Source organism: Phycodurus eques, chromosome 4 (genome assembly GCF_024500275.1).
Source record: "Phycodurus eques isolate BA_2022a chromosome 4, UOR_Pequ_1.1, whole genome shotgun sequence".
NCBI lineage: Eukaryota > Metazoa > Chordata > Actinopteri > Syngnathiformes > Syngnathidae > Phycodurus > Phycodurus eques.
In genome coordinates, this window is record NC_084528.1 from 23,687,330 (window position 1) to 23,708,215 (window position 20,886).

At 41.9% G+C, this 20,886-nt stretch overlaps 1 protein-coding gene across 2 annotated transcripts; it reads right to left on the reverse strand.

Moving 5' to 3' along the window:
• Positions 1–1,590: 1,590 nt before the first annotated feature.
• Positions 1,591–20,050, reverse strand: capn7 (calpain 7). Of its 2 annotated transcripts, none has more exons than XM_061674727.1 (21): positions 19,704–20,050; positions 19,476–19,584; positions 18,527–18,693; positions 17,792–17,859; positions 17,340–17,567; positions 16,260–16,346; positions 16,063–16,189; positions 15,896–15,981; positions 14,521–14,614; positions 14,309–14,455; positions 13,394–13,500; positions 13,190–13,310; positions 12,983–13,127; positions 12,191–12,290; positions 11,954–12,089; positions 11,798–11,873; positions 9,231–9,376; positions 7,215–7,277; positions 6,169–6,299; positions 2,432–2,524; positions 1,591–1,919 (listed from the first exon to the last, which is right to left on the reverse strand). In XM_061674727.1, the coding sequence occupies exons 1-21, from the start codon at positions 19,803–19,805 to the stop codon at positions 1,775–1,777; spliced, it is 2,478 nt and encodes an 825-aa protein (XP_061530711.1). In that variant the 5' UTR covers positions 19,806–20,050; the 3' UTR covers positions 1,591–1,774. The 2 variants fall into 2 exon arrangements, with proteins under 2 accessions (XP_061530711.1, XP_061530712.1); XM_061674728.1 differs by having other exon boundaries at positions 19,476–19,645; positions 19,704–19,771.
• Positions 20,051–20,886: the final 836 nt, after the last annotated feature.

The window sequence follows — 20,886 nt, forward strand, 5'->3', positions numbered from 1 at the left end:
AACCTGGTTTTGAAACCCCATGTTGAAACCCTAACCCCTGTTTTGAAATCCTAATTTGAAACCCTAACCATTTTGAAACCACACTTTGAAACCCTAACCCGGTTTTGAACACTTCTTTTGAAACCCTAACCTTGTTTTGAAACCATACTTTGAAACCCTAACCCAGTTTTAAAAACTCTAATTTGAAACTATAAGCCGTTTTTTGAAACTCTAACTGTTTTGAAATCCTACAATTGTCTTTAAACCCGAATTTGAAATCCTAACCCTGTTTTGAAACCCTACTTTGAAACTCGAACCTGTTTTGAAACCCTAAAATTCTTTCATTCTAACCCTGTTTTGAAATCCAACTTTGAAACTCTTAGTTTTGAAACCCTAAAACTCTTGAAACCCTTTTCAAAGTTTTGAAAACCTAATTTGAAATCCTGAAAATCTCTTGAAACCCTAACCCAGTTTTTAAACCCTACTTTGAATCCCTAACCCTGTTAACTCTTAGAAAGCCTACTTTGAAACCCTAGCCCTGTTTGGAAACCTTACTTTTAAACCCTAACCCTGTTTTGAAACCCTACTTTGAAACCTTTACTTTTTTAAAACCTAATTTGAAACCCAGAAAATCTCTTGAAACCCTACTTTGAAACCCGAACCGTTTTGAAACCCTAACCCTGTTTTGAAACTCTATTGAAACCCTAAAACGTTCTTGAAACCTTACTTTGAAACCCGAACCCTCTTTAGAAACCCTAACCCAGTTTTGAAACTCTAAAACGCTCTTGACACCCTACTTTGAAACCCTAATCCTGTTTTGAAACCCTGACCCAGTTTTAAACCCAAATTTGAAACCCTAACTCTCTTGAAACCCTGACCCCAGTTTGAAACCCCAAGTTGAAACCCTAAGCCAGTTTTGAAACCCTAGTTTGAAACCCTACCTCTCTTGAAACCCTAACCTTCTTTTGAAAACCTAACCCAGTTTTGAAACCCTAATTTGAAACTCTAAAACGCTCTTGAAACCCTACTTTGAAATCCAAAGCCAGTTTTGAAACCCTACTTTGAAACCCTAACCTTCTTTTGAAATCCTAACACAGTTTTGAAACTCTAATTTGAAACCCTAAAATGCTCTTGAAACCTTACTTTGAAACCCTAACCGTTTTGAAACCTTACTTTGAAAGCCTAACCCTGTTTTGAAACCGTACTTTGAAACTCTAACAGTTTTGAAAACTTAATTTGAAACCCGAAAATTCTCTTGAAACCCAAAGCCAGTTTTGAAACCCTACTTTGAAACCTTAACTCTCTTGAAACCCTGACCCTGTTTTGAAACCCCAAGTTGAACCCCTAACCTTGTTTTGAAACCATACTTTGAAACCCTAACCCAGTTTTGAAACCCTAATGTGAAACACTCAAGTCTCTTGAAAGCCTACTTTGAAACCCTAAACCTATTTTGGAACCCTACTTTGAAACCCTAATTTGAAACTGTAACCGTTTTGAAACCTTACTTTGAAATCCTAACCCTGTTTTGAAACCCTACTTTGAAAGACGAACCATGATTTGAAACCCTACTTTATAATAGCTTGTGTGTGAAATGACTCGAGTCCAGCTGTGTAAGATTATGACAAGTACATACATACGGATTTATTAATACGTCTCCATAATTCATGATAATAATAACACGTCACGATTGTGGGCAGTTTGTCTTTAAAAAAAGTGGTTGTCAGGTAAACGTTTGGCTTGATGACACATTGAGTCCACTTGTGATGTCACCATTTTCAGCGTGTGTGTTAGAAGCTCATTGCAGCTGCGCCACTTTGAGGGGGGCGGTGCTGGCGAAGTCCAGGAAGAAGGGTCCTTCCTGTTTGGGCAGGAAGGTGGTGGGCACCACGTTGTACACGCCCGCCGGGACGTGCTCGGCGTCCATGTAGCAGAAGCCGCATCTGCCGGGAACACACGAACGCCACGTGAAAAAGAAAGAAAGAAAGAAAGAAATAGCGTGTCAAAGCTTAGAGGAAGAGCAACGAATGGGATGCGGGTCCTTGCTCTTGTTGTCGTCTGACAATCCTGAGAAACCCCAACGTTGGTTTGAAACCCTCATTTGAAACTGGAACCTCAGTTTGAAACCCTAACCCTGACTTGAAACTTGAATCCGTTTTTTAAACCCTACACCTTATTTAAAACCCAGGCCCTAGCTCAAACACCAAATTTAAAACCCAACCATCTACCGGTATCTGAAATCTGAACTCACACCCGACATTTTGAAACCATAACCCTTTCCTAAAACCCTCATTTGTAACCATAACCCTTGTTTAAAACTCAGACCCAGGCTTAAAACTCTCCTTCAAAATCGGAACCCTGCCTTGAAACCTTTAAGAAACCATAACCTTTGTTTCAAAACGACATAATGAAGAAAGGTGCCCGCATCCTTCGAGTGTGGTGTCACGTAGCGTACCTGTAATCTCCGCTGCCCCTCTTGGGTGAGGTAGTTGAGCTGGAGTCACTTGTGGTCGACACGGTGACCATCTCGAAGCCTACGCTGTACTGCCTGAAGATGTACACACAGCGACTGTCAGCACACATACTGCACATGTCACACGCACACTTTTTATTCTGTTAGCCTGTCTATGGCGTTTCACATTATATGTTAGCATTAAGATAGCAGACGTTTGTTGAGGTTCAGCTGAACGTTTCGGTGTTTACATTTTTTTTTTTTAAGTAAACTTCAAATGGGAGTGTCAAACAGCTTGAAGCAAACACGCTTTACCTCTTTTTTGGAGAAATATGCAAGCAAGAGTGCCAACCGGCGTTAAGGATGGGAGACCACTCAAAATCTTGTTGCACCACAGAACAAAATAGTTTAGATCGACAAGGGCGACCAAACAGGCGCTAATTGGGGACATACGGGGGGTCTTGAGTGGGTTGTTACATCGCAATGTCATCTTTTGTTCCCACTTGAGTGGCGTGCTGAACAACCTACTTCAGCTACCGACCAGCCTTCCGCGTCACCTGACGACCAGCTCGGCTCTTGCTAGCCGGCGTGCCTTTTCTGGATTCCACCGCGGTGGACAGCGTCCCTGACACCAGCCCCCGTCACCCGGGCTTCCTCCTCACTCACCTTACTGTTCTTGTCATCTGATTAGTGGAAAGCGTCTGAATGTCTTGCCATATAGGTTTAATGTATTCTTACTATTATTATGAAATAGAAAGCTTTAATAATCACCTTAGAGACAGAAGGAATGATATGTATCTCTACGGATATACATTTATTTTAAATATGTGCGCTTGTTTTCATGTGCTTGACTGACACAAAAATTAGCCGTTAGCGTTAAGATGCTCGTGAAAGCTATCCCCACGAGGACGTCAAATCACTCATGAGTGCGTTCACTGTGTAGTACGTCTTTCCTTGCACAAACGAATCACTCATCTTACTAGTACATCGCTCCGTAGTGGATTGAACAAAAACGGTGGCGCAGTCCATCTTAGATGAGCTCGGGCCCAGAGAAGCCGGCGGCGTTTCTGGGTGTTTGGTGATAAATGGCTTTTGATTTGCATAGTAGAGTTTCAAGTTGCACTTACGGATGTAGCGCCGGACTGTATTTACTGACATTGGTTTTCTGAAGTGTTCCCGTTTACACATTGATGTCGTTTTTTGAGGCAATTCCGCCTGAGAGATCGAAGGTCACGGGCATTCAATGTTGTTTTTCGGCCTTGCCGCTTACATCCAGTGATTTCTCCAGATTCTCTGAAACTTTTGATTATGCACCGTAGATGATGAAATTTGGGAGAGCACTGCAAGCGCAAAATTGACTTGAAGTGATGGAATTGAAAGTGTTTGTTGACGACAAACAAACACATTGTAATATGACTGAGTTACTGAGTAACAGAAAATAAATTGATCGCTGATCATTCTAGGCAAGCATGCGAGCGCATACAAGGCACGCTTTGTCTGATTTAACTCGTCCCAAGCGTGTGGCAAATGGATGTAGCTGCCCATCCTGCGTTACACTGCGTTTAAAACTTGGGACTTCACACCCAGAAAAACTGCTCTGGGAGAGGCCGGGACCAATTGTCACAGTGCGCTAAAATAACCCAGACGCATGGAATTGCGGAGTTAAAAGAAGTTTCGTCATAGGTGATTGGCATGACCCCTTCGTGTGACTGGATCAAAGTCTTCCCTTAGATCAGCGTTCCCCAACCTTCTTTGCACGGCGGACCGGTTAGGAATCGGCATTTTTCACACGGACCGGCTGCGGTGGCGTGCGATGCACGAGTGGGGGTCGGAGTTATTGTAGGCAGCCGGACCAGACTGCAGTTCCGTAGCTCCTCAATGAAAAGTAGACTTTGAACTCCGTAAAAGTAGTTCTGCCTTTGTCGAGCAGCAACCTACGACTGTATCTGTATCAGAGCGGACTTGGCGTGTGAGAGTTAACTGTTGCGATAAACCCGCATTTTAAGTAGGACTCCTGATATAGTGTTGTTTTGTTCGCGAACATTTCGTACAAAAGAACAAATCTTTTCAGTAAACGTAATGAACTGAATTAGTTTATGAAATGATTTCGTTCTTTGAGCTCTCCCGCCGTTAGGCAGCCCGCTCGGACCGGAAACACAAGCGTTCCGAGTCTCGATACGTCAATTGAGACGCGCAGCTGGTGCGGCGGAGAAGATCCGGTCAATTTTCCAAATAAAACACATTGACACGCAACTTGCAATACAACAGAAATTATATAAATTGGTCATTCTTTCTCTGCGGCCCGGTAACAGATTCCTCACGGCCCGCGGACCCGTGGTTGGGGACCACTGCCTTAGATCATTCAGAAGCTGTAAAATTAGACGATATGTCGCAATGATTTTTGTTTCTTGCATTTCAGGTGAAAGAGTAAGGTTTCTTTCTGCCGGTCACAGAAGAAAATGTGAACTCAAAAACAACAAAGCATTTACATAAGACCACTTATGTAAATGTGCATGACGGGAGTGTGAAATGCACTATGCGCGCACACACAATTTGATAATTTGGAACTTGTTTAACTGGGAGAACAAGAGCCTTATGATAGATGATTCAGCAACTTTATGCCCTTGCTTGGGTCACAAGAGTTCTGTCCTTAATGTCTTTATATGACACAGTACATCACCACCACCTTTAAATGAGTTCATATAGTGAACCTCCGCTATATGGAGAGTTCAAGGTTTGTGCCTGTCACAATATGGCAGTTTAAAAAAAAAAAAAAAAAAAATTTCATGGGTTTTTACAGTAAACAAGTCCAAATTTAGAGTTGCGTGCCTTCATTATAGTATCACGTTGATGCCGTAACATGCCAGGCAGGACTCAAGTCTACTGGAAGAGATGCAGCATAATTAAAAACAAAAGGTTTTGCTGTTTTAATATTCAATGTTCGTTCCTCCAGAGTAGCCTGCAAGTATAGACGTTAAGTCTGTTTGAATGTGTTGCTGCTCCGTGTGTGTTAAAGTAGCAGTTGTTTGATAATTATTGTAACATTCATGCAAATTTCCACAAGCCCGTCAATGGCGTTTCGCATTATATGTTAACATTAAGCTCATGGACCCTCAGACAAAATTATATGGTTTGGTTGAACCTTTTGGTGTTTAAACAGACAATGTTTACTTCTTTTGTTTTATGCACCCGTTTTTCAGAAGTGAAACTGGGAGTGACAAATAAATAGCACGCTTTGCACTTTTTAGGAGAAATGTAGAAATGTAATTTTACTAGTTATGTGTAATGCTGCTGTTTTAAATATTGTGTCTGTATTTGTTCGTCTGTTAACTTGATGTTTTTTTTTTTTTTTTACCTGATGTCACATAGCCATGCTCCTTCTGGTAGGGGAACTACTGATGGAAATTAGCCCTTTGGCTATAAGTGGGTGCATTTGTATTTTATTGTGTCAATGTTTATTAATGTACATTGTCCCCTGATAACAAATAAAAGAAAGAAAGAAAGAAAGATAGTGCGGGCAGCGACCCGCCAGATCTTGGAGTCATTAAGATAAAAGCTTGTATGTGCCAGTAAACTCATTACTGCCACCTATAGTCCTGGAGTGGAAGAGGATTGCCTGGCATATCATTGACGCAACCGCATTAAAGCTTATATATGCTCCCAAATACCGAAGAAGAAGAGTGAGGTTTTGGAGCACAACAAAGATGTCGACGGCGGTGTAGCAGGTAGCACAAACTGACCTGGAACCTCGAAGTTCTATGAGCAGCGGACCGGGCCGCTCCAGCTGCAGCTGGAAGATGGGGTTGTTCTGGTACGAGTCCTTGTAGTTGCCGCAGCCGCCGGCGCTCGCGCCTTTCCACTGGCCGTTGATCTGAGCAGCACACACAAGGCGTTAATGCAAACAACTGCAGAAAAAAACACAACACACACGTAAAAGCATAACACAAACACAAAAGCAAAAAGAAAATCACAAAACACACAAACACAAAAAGACAAACACACAAAAGCTCAAAAACACACTATCAAAGACAAAAGCACAAACACACGAAAACAAAGATATACACATTAAAAAACACACACACGAAAGACACACACACAAGCATAAAACAAACACATAAAAGCACAAAAGCACAAACAAAAAGAGAAACACACGAAACACAACACTAAATATGTACCCAAAACACACGCACAAACGCATATACACAAAAGGACAAAAACGCACACAAAGACAAAAACACAAACAAAAGAGAAACACACAAAACACACAACAGTAAATATGGAGCTAAAACTACACGTGCACAAACACACACACAAAAGGACAAAAACACACACAAAACACAAATACACGCACACAGAAAGACAAAAACACAAAATTACCCAGAAAAACAAAAAGACATAAAAGTACAAAAGAACACAAATAAAACCCCACACATAAGGACAAAAATACTAAAACACACACAAAACGCAGAAAGACACACAAAAACAAAATTACACACACAAAAACAAAAACACACAAAATTACAAAAGCACACAAATAAAACCACACACACAAGGACAGAAACACTAAAACACACACAAACACAGAAGACAAAAACAAAATTACATTCACAAAAACACACAAAAGTACAAAAGCACACAAATAAAGCCACACACAAGGACAAAACACTAAAACACACGCAAAATACAGCAATACACAAAAATTTTATTAAGCACACAAAAACACAAAAAAAACAACCACGCGCGCGCGCACACACACACACACTTGTTTGTGTTGGTGGTGACGTACCCTTTTGGTGTGTGTGAAGGGATTTGGGATCTTGGAAAAGTTGAATTTGCAACCAGAGTAAACCTGCAGAAACGAGACAAAGACAAAAACAATCTGTCAGTGATTCACACTAGCAATTAGCAAAGCAACAAAGCACACCATAGACAGCCCTTTGCTGACTGAAGTGTTGGGACTCCTCTCCTCTGCGACTTTTATCATCCTTTTGATCCATTTTGTTTTTTTTTAATATGTCAGGAAGTTGGGAAATGTTCTTTTCTACACTCTGGGCTCCACTTACGCAAGTAGAGCCGCCCGCCTTGTTGCAAAACCCTAGTTCACCGCCGGTCATTCTGGTGAAGGAAGCTGGACTTGCGATTGACCCAGCAGTATTTTAAATTGTGAAATAGAATAATGTGAATAATACCGTGATCTTTCCTGTTGGAAGGAATGACATGTTTGTCGCTTTCATTAAAATAAAACAACAACCAAAAAAACAAAAACAGCCTAAATCGTGTTTATAAAACAGAAAAAACAAGGTCTTGGTTGCATGTGACAAACTATGCGCATCTTGGAATTGATTGGCGTTCCATGTGAATAAAAGCACAAAAGCAACATGAACAGGGAGAATTTCTGGAGCACGACAAATGTTATTGGACAAGGAATATTTGTGTGTTTTTTAACCAAATCTGCAAAGAAACACCAGACTATAAACCTTGCCTCTCACTTTAATATGCATGCAGATGTCAGTACCAGCGAGATTTAGTCTCAAAAACACTTTCTACCTAGACAAATCCAGAGAAGACGACGCTTTTGAGAATCCCTCTGGAGATCTAGTCCCTCTTCTCGACACATTTCATATTCAACTAGGTTTGTGTCCTGAAAGATTCCTGATAAGTCATGCGGAGAATTGCACACGAACTGACTTTTTATGACCTCAGCCTTGTGCCAAATAAATGGAGTTCTTGGGCCCAGCATCTGAAAATGTTTACAACCGCCTATATTAATAGTTTACACAACATGTTAAACTCATATGGTTTCACAGTCATATCGGCTTTCGAAGGGAAAACATAATTACAGTTTGGCCCGTGACAAAAAATGAGTTTGACACCCCTTAAACCGTTCATATACCACAAACTATGATCCCAATACACTTTAACATATTAATTTCAAACTCATCTTACAACATTAACCTTGAAAATAAATGGCTTACATATGATTTGATTATGGAAATAAATGCAATGGAAGTGCATGTGCACGTGCAAATGTGGCAAAGACTCTCGGTAACTTCCACTGACAACCCAGGCTAAACTTAGCTCTTTCCCGACATACAAAGTTTGCCTCTTGGACGAGATGTATCACTTCCACATGCAGTGGTACTTTGACTTATGAGTGCCCTAACTAGTTTTTTCAGGTTACAAAGAGTTAATTTTTTTCTTTTTGTGTTGCGAGCCAAAATTTGAGTTTTGAGCAAGGTTTAGATACAGCGCTGCTTGAGTGACATGACATTTTTTTATTTAACTTATCAGGCCACGCCCCTTAAAGGCAAGGCAGACATGCAACAAACAAATACTACAATATGCACAGTAATTACACTTTATAAAACCCGTTTATTTATTTTAATTCTCTTTTATTATGTCAAATACAAAGCCGTGCTATGTTTCATCATTAAAATTGCAACAAAAGTATTTTTTACCAGTTGTAGTGCAAATGGTGACGGTGATTGGAGAACCGCATCAGAGTGAAAAAACTGTAATGGAATTTCAATTTCATGGGGAAAATATATTTGATAGTCAACTAATTTGAGTTACAAGCTTCGTCACGGAACAAATTAAACTTGTAAGTCAAAGTACCACTGTACTTCCTTGACACAGATTCCTACTTTGACTGGGCTTTGGCAGCAACTTAGAGTGCTTTAGAAAGACCACAAGGTTTTTTCAACGAATTCCTTCGGCAGGAAAAAAAATGTGAATAGGTGAATTTGTGAATGGTCAAGAGTGAGTATGCAGGGGATTACAGCTGCGGCATATTGTCTCCTACCCTCAGCGTGTAGTTGATGGTGTTCTGCTTCTCGTACTGCGACACCACCAGCGTGAAGGTGTGCGACCCGGCGCTGGTCAGACGGACCTTGGTCAGGTAGTGGGGGCTGTTGATCCGGATGCCGTCGATGTAGGGCGGGGGCTCAGCTGCATGAGCAGAACAAGAATCATGTTGTCTCCTAGTGAGACGAGACTCGCTGGACACTTTATTCGTTACATCATATAATGACAGCCAATACGCATGGACAATAATGCTCACTTTTGATTGGAACTAATGAAATGATGTGCATTACTGTGGCTGTAGTTTGCAGTGGTGCACAATCAGGCTGGGACAAAATAACAAAGCTTCACTTAGTATCAATAAACTAGCACCACAACATTTTTTTAAATTAAAACAATGAATATTTTTTCATTTTTATATATATTTCGGCATATGCTCCTTCATGTGAGTTCAACATAGCATATCCAGACAACCAATTAAAACATGATTTATCAGTTTTTTTCCAGCGCCCTTCCAAAAATGAATTGTGTCAAATGTATGTTATTTCTTGTGTCATATTCACGTGCCATGTATGGTGCTATGCGTCACATTCCTTTGCTATGTGCTATGTGTCATATTAATGTTCGGTTTTCATAGTAAAACAATGATTGCAAAATACATTTCTGTATTAAAATATTGAGTTTCGTGTTTTTTTAACGTCTAATATGCGAGAACACCGTTTCCACAATTTTGCCCTTGATAGATCATGAAAATATGGTGAAAATATCATATATGGGAACAACTGCACTGCATCAACAGTTTCTAATATTTTGGTAACGACAACCCGAATTCCAATGAAGTTGGGACGTTGTGTTAAACATAAATAAAAACAGAATACAATGATTTGCAAATCATGTTCAACCTATATTTAATTGAATACACTACAAAGACAAGATATTTAATGTTCAAACTGATAAACTTTATTGTTTTCGCAAATAACCATTAACTTAGAATGTTATGGCTGCAGCACGTTCCAAAAAAGCTGGGATAGGTGGCAAAAAAGAAAGTTGAGGAGTGCTCATCAAACCTGTTTGAAACATGCCACAGGTGAACAGGCTAATTGGGAACAGGTGGGTGCCATGATTGGGTATAAAAGGAGCTTCCCTGAATTGCTCAGTCATTCACAAGCAAAGATGGGGCGAGGTTCACCTCTTTGTGAATAAGTGCATGAGAAAATAGTCGAACAGTTTAAGGACAATGTTCCTCAACGTACAATTGCAAGGAATTTAGGGATTTCCTCATCTACGGTCCATAATATCATCAAAAGGTTCAGAGAATCTGGAGAAATCACTGTTTGTAACCGGCAAGGCCGAAACCCAACATTGAATGCCCGTGACCTTCGATCCCTGAGGCGGCACTGCATCAAAAACAATGTGTAAAGGATATCACCACATGGGCTCAGGAACACTGCAGAAAACCAATGGCAGTAAATGCAGTTTGGCGCTACATCCGTAAGTGCAACTTGAAACTCTAAAGCAAAGCAAAAGCCATTTATCAACAACACCCAGAAACGCCGCCGGCTTCTCTGGGCCCGAGCGCATCTAAGATGGACTGATGCAAAGTGTTCTGTGGTCCGACGAGACCACATTTAAAATTGTTTTTGGAAATTGTGGACGTCGTGTCCTCCGGGCCAAAGAGGAAAAGAACCATCCGGACTCTTATGGACGCAAAGTTCAAAAGCCAGCATCTGTGATGGTATGGGGCTGTGTTAGTGCCAATGGCGTGGATAACTTACACATCTGTGAAGGCACCATTAAATGCTGAAATGTACATACAGGTTTTGGAGAAACATATGATGCCATCCAAGCAACGTCTTTTTCATGGACGCCCCTGCTTACTTCAGCAAGACAATGCCAAACCCCATTCTGCACGTGTTACAACAGCGTGGCTTCGTAGTAAAAGAGTGCGGGTACTAGACTGGCGTGCCTGCAGTCCAGACCTGTCTCCCATTGAAAATGTGTGATGCATTATGAAGCGTAAAATACGACAACAGAGACCCCGCACTGTTGAATAGCTGAAGCTGTACATCAAGCAAGAACAGGAAAGAATTCCACCTACAAAGTTTCAACAATTAGTGTCCTCAGTTCCCAAACGTCTATTGAATGTTGTTAAAAGAAAAGGTGATGTAACAGAGTGGTAAACATGATCCTGGCTCAGCTTTTTTGAAACGTGTTGCAGCCATAAAATTCTAAGTTAATGATTATTTGCTAAAACAATAAAGTTTATCAGTTTGAACATTAAATATCTTGTCTTTGTAGTGTATTCAATTAAATATAGGTTGAACATGATTTGCAAATCATTGTATTCTGTTTTTATTTATGTTTAACACAACGTCCCAACTTCATTGGAATTGGGGTTTTATATCAGAAACACCTCTTTGTATGATGCCATTATGACACAGCTGTTGTATTTTAGGCTTTTTGGGTGGATGCATACCTAATATGTTGCCTATTTGTTTGTTTGGCAGGAATTTCCAGAGCTAAAACATAGCACCTGACTCTTCCATTTTCTATAGAAAGGTGTCAGACCTGGATAGTAAACCTTCTTGCCGTCCGTCTTGTAAACAACCAGCGTGATGAACTCTCGGTTCTGCGCAAAATCCTCCTGTAATATGAACGATAAATCCCATTACGTATTCTGATCCCCATGAGTGAGATGAAGTCATTGTCTCCCATACATCTGACCTTGTCAGTGATGTGTCTGGAGAGCAGCACCCACACGGCGGCGCCCCCTGCTGGACACTGCACCTCTAGCTTGTACTGCGGGTTGTTGGCTAGGCTGTAGACGTCCTTGACCGGGCCCTGCTTTCCATCCCAGCTGCTGCGTGACACACAAGCACAAGGCACACTTCAGGCCGTGGGGGTCCGGATGAAAGTCAACATGAGCGGAACTCAAATATTCTGTTACGTTGACACACAAACCTGTGGATGCAGGTGGATTCTTGAAAGAGGGCGGGGTTCCAACTCAGGTAGATGACATCATAGTACTGACACAAGTCCTCCCAGGCGATCCAAAACACACCTAAAAAGACAAAACGAAAAAGACTAAATGTCACTCGCAACTAGCAGTGGGACTATATGATATAATTTTGATCTAAATGACCAAAAGAAAACAAGTTTTCCTATGTACTGTGGCATATTACGCAGTTCCACCTTAATATAGTATATACAAACATACAGTACAACGTCCTGCGATTTGTCACGGTCATATAATAATATATCTGATGCTCTAGGTTGCCATGGTGACAAAAGCCGTACTCAGCACCGAGTGATTTCATGCAGAGTGTGACAAGTGGATGTCAAGTGATCTGTAATTCTTTATCCTTTGTGCACTTTGATTGGATTTGATTTGGATTTTTTTTATGTTTAGTTTGACATTGAATTTCAACTTGGAGTGGCAATAAACAGCTTGAAGCCTCTTTTTCTCATTTTCTGCCTAATAGTTGCTTGTTCCAAAGTGAGGTGAGCAGGTGTGACTATGTGATTTTGATTCAGCGCTTGTATTTTGGATTTTGTTAGACAGTGCAGGTGTACCTACTGTTTTGTCTGGTTGGTTGGAAGAAGATAGGCAGTAGATACTTCCATTGAGTTCACTGTATCGTGATATTGTAATCAATCAATAGCAAACAATCGTGACACAACTGTATCGTGAATTAGTCTGCGATTGTCAACTCTGCTATCAACCAGTCAAGCAAACTGTCATTTCCCCCATACCGTTATCAAACTTCTGTGCCGTCTTGGGGTCAAAGTTGAGGTATTTGAGGAGCTCGGGAGTCCAGTTCTTCTCATCGCGCTCGCTGTAGCGCCCCTTCCAGCGCAAGTGGCTCCACGGGTTCTTCAGCTGAAGGAAGCGCATGTTCTACAAGAGACTGCGGGTTAGAAGCAGGACTTTAATGCTAATGCTACTTTGCGCAGGCTAACCTTGTATTCCCTGATGTCGAGGACCGCGTAGGCGTGAGTTGGCACCAAGCCCCACTGTTCCCCTTCTTCCTCTGTCATCACGCCGGTTGCCGTGGTGATGAGGACGTCGCCCCTGTGGAACCTGTGAATGCAAAGGCACCATATTTTAGAAAAAAACAAGGTCACAAAGAAGGAGTTGAAGGTCAACACTGAAGTGGAGGCCACCTCTGGAAGAGCATGCGGAAAGTGTCATCCTTGCTGAACGACTGATTGTCCGAGTGCATGGCGATGCGTTCAGGGATCCAGCCAGTGAGCGCGTGAAGATCGATGTTCTGGAGAGGAAAATAAAAAGGAACACGAGCAATATAGTGGTGCCTTGAGATACGAGTGACCGGACTTACGAATTATTCAAGATACGAGCCGTCGCTCAGCCATAATTTGTGCTTGCACTTGCAAGCGCAAACTTAAGATATGAGGGCTGTACGGTGGCGGCAAACTCCACTCGCTTCACAATAAGCAGCAGTTTGGCAGATAAGCCTGCTTTACCTGGAGCTTTGTATTCCGATTAGAATCGGTTCAGAAGCCCAAACCGAATGAAAATGCTTCATATAAACACCTCAATTGGAATAAACCGGCTAAATCCAAATGGAATTTCATTCCGATTCACAAGGTTGGAGGAATATTCCTTTTGCCAATCTGATCAGAAGTAAATTTTCGTCATTTAAAGCGTGAATCGGAAAGGAGCCGGGCTGTGCTTGGTCTGTGAAGGCTGTCTTGACATAAATGCGCGGTGATGTCATCATGTACGCATTTGAAAATATGGCAGCTTCCTACCAGAGCTGGTCTGCGACTGAGATGTTTTAACTAATTTAATTTGTTTTTAATCATGCTGTTGCTTTAATAAAACATGTGATGTTTACATCGATTCCTGCATGTCAAACCATCTGTAAAACGGCTGTTGCAGACCGAAACATAATAGCACTTCCATTCCTTTTAATTGGCTCAAGGCACTGTACATGTAGGAGAAGATGAGGAGCATGTGTTAAAAGAGCATGAGGAGGAGAACATGAGGAACATGTGCAGAAGGGAGGTGAGGAGAACCCCTAGAAGAAGTATAGGAGCACGTGTAACGCCACCTACCGAGTTGGATCCCGGGAAGTCGTACCCTCCCATCACCTTCATGTAGGCCTTCTCAATGAGCGACACCCACAGCTCGTTCCTGTTGCTGGAGTACGAACAGAGCATCTCGCCGCCGCGATCCACCGGTAGAAGGTCGTCGATGATCACCTGAGTGAGGAGACACACCAACGTCGTCCCTTCCCGTCTGTCTTCTTTCTGTGCGAAAGCTTTACCTTCCTGGGCACGCCGTTGATGTGCAACTTGACCATGTACTTCCCGCACGGGTTGTACTCGGGCTCTCCTCGTCGGTTCTGAGGGTAGATGATGCTGAAACACATCAGCGCGCCACATCAGGATGTTATGCCTTTTATTGTGGTCGCTTGCTACTTCCTGTTTTGTTCGCAGTCGTACTAAGGCACATCAACTTTTTGTCAACAAAAGGCTTTCTTTGATTCGGATCGTCTGTGACAGGTGTGGCGGTGCGTTTGAGTTTATCTCGGTGTTGCTTCTGTTAAGCCATGGTTAGCACTGTTATTGGTTTTGTTTTGTTAGGTTGCTACTTCTTGTTTTCTTTCTTACTCCAATTTAGTCTCAGGCAACCTTTGAACAAAGGGTATAGCTGGGCAATTTAGCCTTAAAATGAAATCTCTGATTTTGTTTTCACAGAAATCCAATTTCGCTTATAGGAAAAGCAAATGACAATGACAGCATTTAATACAAGTTTTGATTTGATTTTTTTTCTGGGATTGGCTTTATTTCTCCTGATACGAAAACTAGCTTTTTTCCCACAACCAGTTTCATTTCCAGTATTAATGTGCATCAACGTTCAATGAAATAATAGAAATACTGTTTTCCCACAGATTAAGTGCAAGTAAGTGCATCCTTTGAGAAAACAATTATCTTTTTTCAAAACATATAGGAGTATATTTTTTTTACAGCTCCCAGGAGCGTCCGCATTAGCATGATCGTCATTTCTGTACTTTGCAATGTAGGAAAAGTTGACTATGATTCAAAGTGGACCACAACACGTTTTGTATGTCCGGTGCCATCGGCTCTTGTCGTGTGTTTTTATTTTGGGTGTTTTTTGGATTTTGCTCCTCATGTTATCTGTTTTTTTTTTTTTTTTTTTGCAGGAATTAAACTCACTAGTTTTTGGAAAAATAGTCGCTAGAGGAGTTGGAAAAGTTGCTAATTTGCCAACGCGGACTGTGTTTTAAAAAAATATATACATATATTTCCCCTCTGTTGGCTCCCACGTTGTTAGTGTAAGCAGTTCAAGTGAGCTACAGAAACTGAAAAAAAAATTTTTGTTTGAAAAGTCATCCTCAGCTATAAACCCAGCCACTAGCTAAGTAGCTGCCACATGCTTGTCACCAAAAGGTAGAGTATCTTATGTTCAAACGTTTTATGTTACAATGTTTAATGGCCGCACGTTACCAGGAAGGGCTTGTGCAGACTAGTCGACTTTACTACTCCACGTTGACGTTTATAGAGCGTGACATCGACTAGTCACTAATCACGTGTTTTTGCCCTGCCTGAGCAGCAACAGACAAATACACTGAATGAAATAAGTCTGAAGCCTTGCAACCCCATCAGAACATACAGTACCTGGTGATGAGCTTCTTATTGTACCGTCTCTCGTAGGCGGCGCTGATGGCGAGCGAAGCCACGAAGGAACAGTCGGACACCACCGTCTGCACGTCAAAGCGCTCGTATTAAGCCAAAACCAAATTTGAGTTTTGAAGAGAAAGCGAAAGAGAGTCAATCGTGCGGACCTGCTTGATGCTGAAGCTGGACACGGACATGATCATGGTGGGACTGGTGCAGATCTCATCAGGTCGGACCCAGCGGGAGAAGATAGCTTTCTGCTTGGGCGACAGAGCCAGGTTGCCCGTCTTGTCCCTGGACAAAAATAAGACATTTCAAGATCGAACATATGGCGGCGCTGAAGGCTGTTGAAGATTTGACTCACGAGAAAGGCACAGGAAAGGCGAAGCGCTCCTTGAGGTCCACGCTCATAAAGGGAACGTAGGCGATGCCGTTGATTGTCGACGTGCTCCTGCAAACGCGCCAGGACGTGAACGGCAGAAAAACAAACAAAAAAAAAAAAATCCATCAGGAGGAGAACATGAATTAATGAAGAATGGAAGAGAACATAAGGAACACATGTAGAGAATGTAAGGAAGGCATGTACATAAATGTAAGGAAAAGATGCAGAGTAGATACAGAAGAACACAAGAAGCACATAGGCAACATGTCGAAGAAAGTAAGAAACGCAGAAAAGAATGTGAAGAAATATAAGGAACTAATTTAGTGAAACACAAGGTACAGAAACACTTGTTAAAGAATGTAAGGAACAAATGTAGAACAATGTAAGAAACATGTAGGACAATGTGAGGAATACTGTACATGTAGAAAAACATGCAGTAGACAAGCAATAATGCAGATAAGATGTAGAACAACACGAGGACAATGTGTAGAAGGACATAAAGAACACGCAGGAGAATGTAAGGAACACACAGAATAACACGATGAAAACATAGAAGGATCTAAGGAACAGATGTAGAATAACATAAGGAATACATGTTGAAGAACACACAGGAACATAAGTAACACACGTAGAAGAACATAAGGAACAAGTGAAGAAAAACAAGGAACACGAGGGCGAACACTGGGAACACATGTAGGAGAACGCATGGAATAGATGCAGAGAAGACAAAGAACAGAAAGAACAGGTGTAGAAGGACATGGGGAGAACATGTTGAAGAAATTGTAGGTGAACGTAAGGGAGACATATGTGGAACAAAAGTAACACGTAGAAGAACAAGCAACACATGGAGAAGAACATGTAGATGACATATAGAACACATGTAGAAGAATGTAAGCAACACATGAGGAAGAACATGAGAAACAGCACGTAAAAGAATATATTAGGAATATGTCCGAGAATATGAAGACACACATACATACAGAAGAACATGTAGAAGACCATGAGAATTACATAAGTCGAACATGAAGGGACACATGTCAAAGAACACGAGCAGCGACTCACCTGAGGACCTCGATCTCGTCAGACGTGTATCGCTGACCGTGCGGTTCACTGGATTGGACTGCCCTCACCGGCTGAGGCTGCGGGCGGTCGTGGAGGGAAAAATCGGGACCCAAAGGAAAAAACTGCCGGACGGGTCCCGACGAGCTGGGCTTAACGCCTGAGGGTCCCGCCCTGTCATGAGTCTGTGACGGACCAGACTTGGACTGTGATTGTTTGAGACCTTCGGCCCTGAAGGAGACCGTAGGACTTTAGTCACGTGACACTGAAGAGTGCAGGAACATTAAACAGCGTAGACCTTTTCACCATGACGTCACATGTACTTCCGGGTGGCAAAAATATATAAATAAATACATTTAAAAAATAAAAAGCTTTCAAAATCACTTTCCTGCCACCTGGAATTATCCTGGTGTCGGTTGTTTACAAACATTCCAAATTGGTCAATTAAAACTTACCTGTCTAAAGCCTGATGGGCCAACTGCTTCAGCTTAGTCTGCATAGCCTGGTCAGATGTATCGTTGGACTGTCAACACATGAAGACACACGTGGAAGAAAACATGAGGAACAACTGGAGGAGATCATGAGGAGACACGTTAAAAGAACGTGAGAAGCAAGCATTGGAGAACATGAGGAGCACATTGAGGAGATCCTGAAGAGACACAAGAAAGAGAAGATGAGGAAACATTTTTGGAAAACATGTGGCACACGTAGGAACACATGAAAAACACCTTTGAAAGAAAATGAGGAAGACATGTAGGAGAACATGAGGGACAAATGGAAGACCATAAAGAGATACATGGAGGAACACAGTTAAGAGAACATGAGGAACATAAGGAACCAACCCAGTCGAAGATGAGAGGAAGACACAAGAATGAAAGGAACATGACAAGAAGGTGAAGAAGAATTTGCGGTAATTTGGAGAACAACATGAGAAACACAAAAAGAATAGGAACACGTGCAGAAGAACACGAAGAGACACGTAGAATCACATGAGGAACCACATGAGAAAAACATGAAGGACAGCACGTATAAGAACATGTAGAAGAACATGACGAGAACATTCAAAACAATAAGAGGAGGCCGTGAGGAGAACATGGAGAGGAAAATGAAGAATACATGCAGGAGAACGTGAAGCGTCACGTGTAGAAGAACACGCAGGAAAACACATAGAAGAAGACGAGTATACCGACCGTCCTGATGCACAGCTCCACCGCTTGAGTGTAGAGCTCCACGGCTTCGTCGTCATTTCCCTTGCCGTCCTCCTCAAAGGCCTGCGTGACCAGGAAGTGGGCGCGCTCCAGGTCCACCTGATGACGAGACTTGAGCGGGTCGCTCTGCTGCGCCTCCGCTGCGCTCACTGGGCGGGAAAGGTCGGACATTTTACCACATGAAAAATTGTATCTGCAAATGGCATCAGGCTTATATAATATTGAACCTTATTTTGTGTTACCAAACTGGGGAGCAGTTTCCATTTTAATTTAAATACTATTTTCATGACCATCAAAAAACTCGCTAATATTTGCAAATAAATGCGCTCTTCTTTAAATGGTTAAAATTAATACACGTACTTTTAGCAACATGCTTTCATTTTTCGTCAAAACTCATAGCAGGAAAAGTTGACTGCTACAATAAAAATATGTCATCACACGGGACACACCCTGTTTCCCGACACACACACACAAACAACCAAATACATAGCGTGTGAGTACAGTCGTGGAAAAACAAAGACATACACTGAACAAACACTTCCTTGTGAGCAAATCTTAGGAATGTCACCGCTAACATTCACACACACACACCAGCTTACAAACATAATTGGAAGATAAAAATATTACATGAATAATTTACTATTAAACTGGGAACTAGTACACATCTTTCACTCTATAATTCTTCACATGCATCCACACAAATGAGAGCTTTCCACTGTGTGTCACCATTTGTAATGTACAGGTGCACAACACATAAGATGCTACAAGTACGGCAAGCGGTAAGGGAGAAAGCTTCGCAAGTGGGTGTAATATGCTGTGTTTATGTGTGTTGCAAGTGGATGTAATATGCTGTGTTTATGTGAACTGCTATGTTTTGAAGCGTATTTCATCAACTTCTAGTGTTGTTTGTGTGTGCTTGACATGGACTTACACGCATTGTGGAGGGTCTGCACTCGATCCAGGTACTCTTTGACTTTGTCCTGGGTGCCTTCCAGCTTGGAGCCCGCCATGCCGGCGTAGATGAGAGCCTGAGCGGCCTCCTGGAGCGAACGAGTCAGGCTTCTTAAACTCGGGAGGTGGTTGACTCATCCACGTTTTACACTGATTGACATTCAGGTCAGGGACGAGGAAGCGGCTGACATTCGATCCACGTACTCACCTTATAGTAGAAGACAGCCTCGTTGTATTTGCCATTCTGGTCGTAGGTGACGGCCGTTTGGGCAAATTTCACCGCGTCGAGCTCCAACGCTGTGCTGTCCATTAAGTCAACACAACTTGTTGACCAAGCTCGTCGCGAAAACACACTAATTTCCTTCACGTTGGACCGCAGGTAACTTCTCGGAGGGGGACACAACACGGCGACATAATTGCGTTCATGTAAAACAAATGTCAGCGATTTTAGGGTCAACGGTGCCCGGTTGAAGTCATTGCTTCTTTGCCACTTTTGACAAACGTCGACCGGAAAACCGGACCAAAACAAGCGGGTTGCTTCCGGGAACGCACCTTGTGCATGCGCAGTAGGGGAGGCCCGTCGAAACTCCATGTGACGTTCAGGAACTTCAGGTAGAGTAGAAAACAATAAAGTTAAACCTCAGTTACCAACACAAAGGTTGATAAAAGACGGCAACATCATGATGTTGATTCATTTATTTAATGTAACCTATCTCATCGCCACCACTTTACAGTTTAATTTAACATTTCGTTTTCGCTTTCTGCACCAAAACAAACACGGGAAGGCAGCTCGCATAGACGCAGTGGGGATGGCAATAGAAACTGCATGTGGCGTTAAGGTACAGGAGGTACAACAATTGTAATTATCATAAAGTCCGAAAGGGTTCTCTCACTTATAAAATTTCTGTAGGATCAGATTTTACGTATGCAGATACATAACAGCAGACTTTTTATTTATTTATTTACAACAAATATGTTCAACAGTGGTTGGTTACGAAATATTCTGCAATGAAGCAGCGAAAGCAATGATGTCACGGCATGGGAGCGGCATAGATCTTGTTGCATGTCCTATCAGCCACCAGAGGGCGTGCGTGCATTGAATATGCCTATTGCTATGGTATGGAGAGTAGGCCTCTTGTTTTTAATTTCGGAGTTTTTGTGTATTTACACTTGCAAGAAAAAGTATGTAAACCCTTGAAATGAGCTGGATTCATGCAAATGTTGGTCCAAAAATGTAATCTGATTTTATAGATAAAGAAAGATACGGAGAGACTGGAAGAGTCACAGAAAGGCATAGAAGCAGACGTTGTAAATAAAATAACAAAAAACACCTGTGAAGTGAATTTTGGTATTCAGTTCCCTTGAGATCAAAATGTTTTTCAAAAAGTACT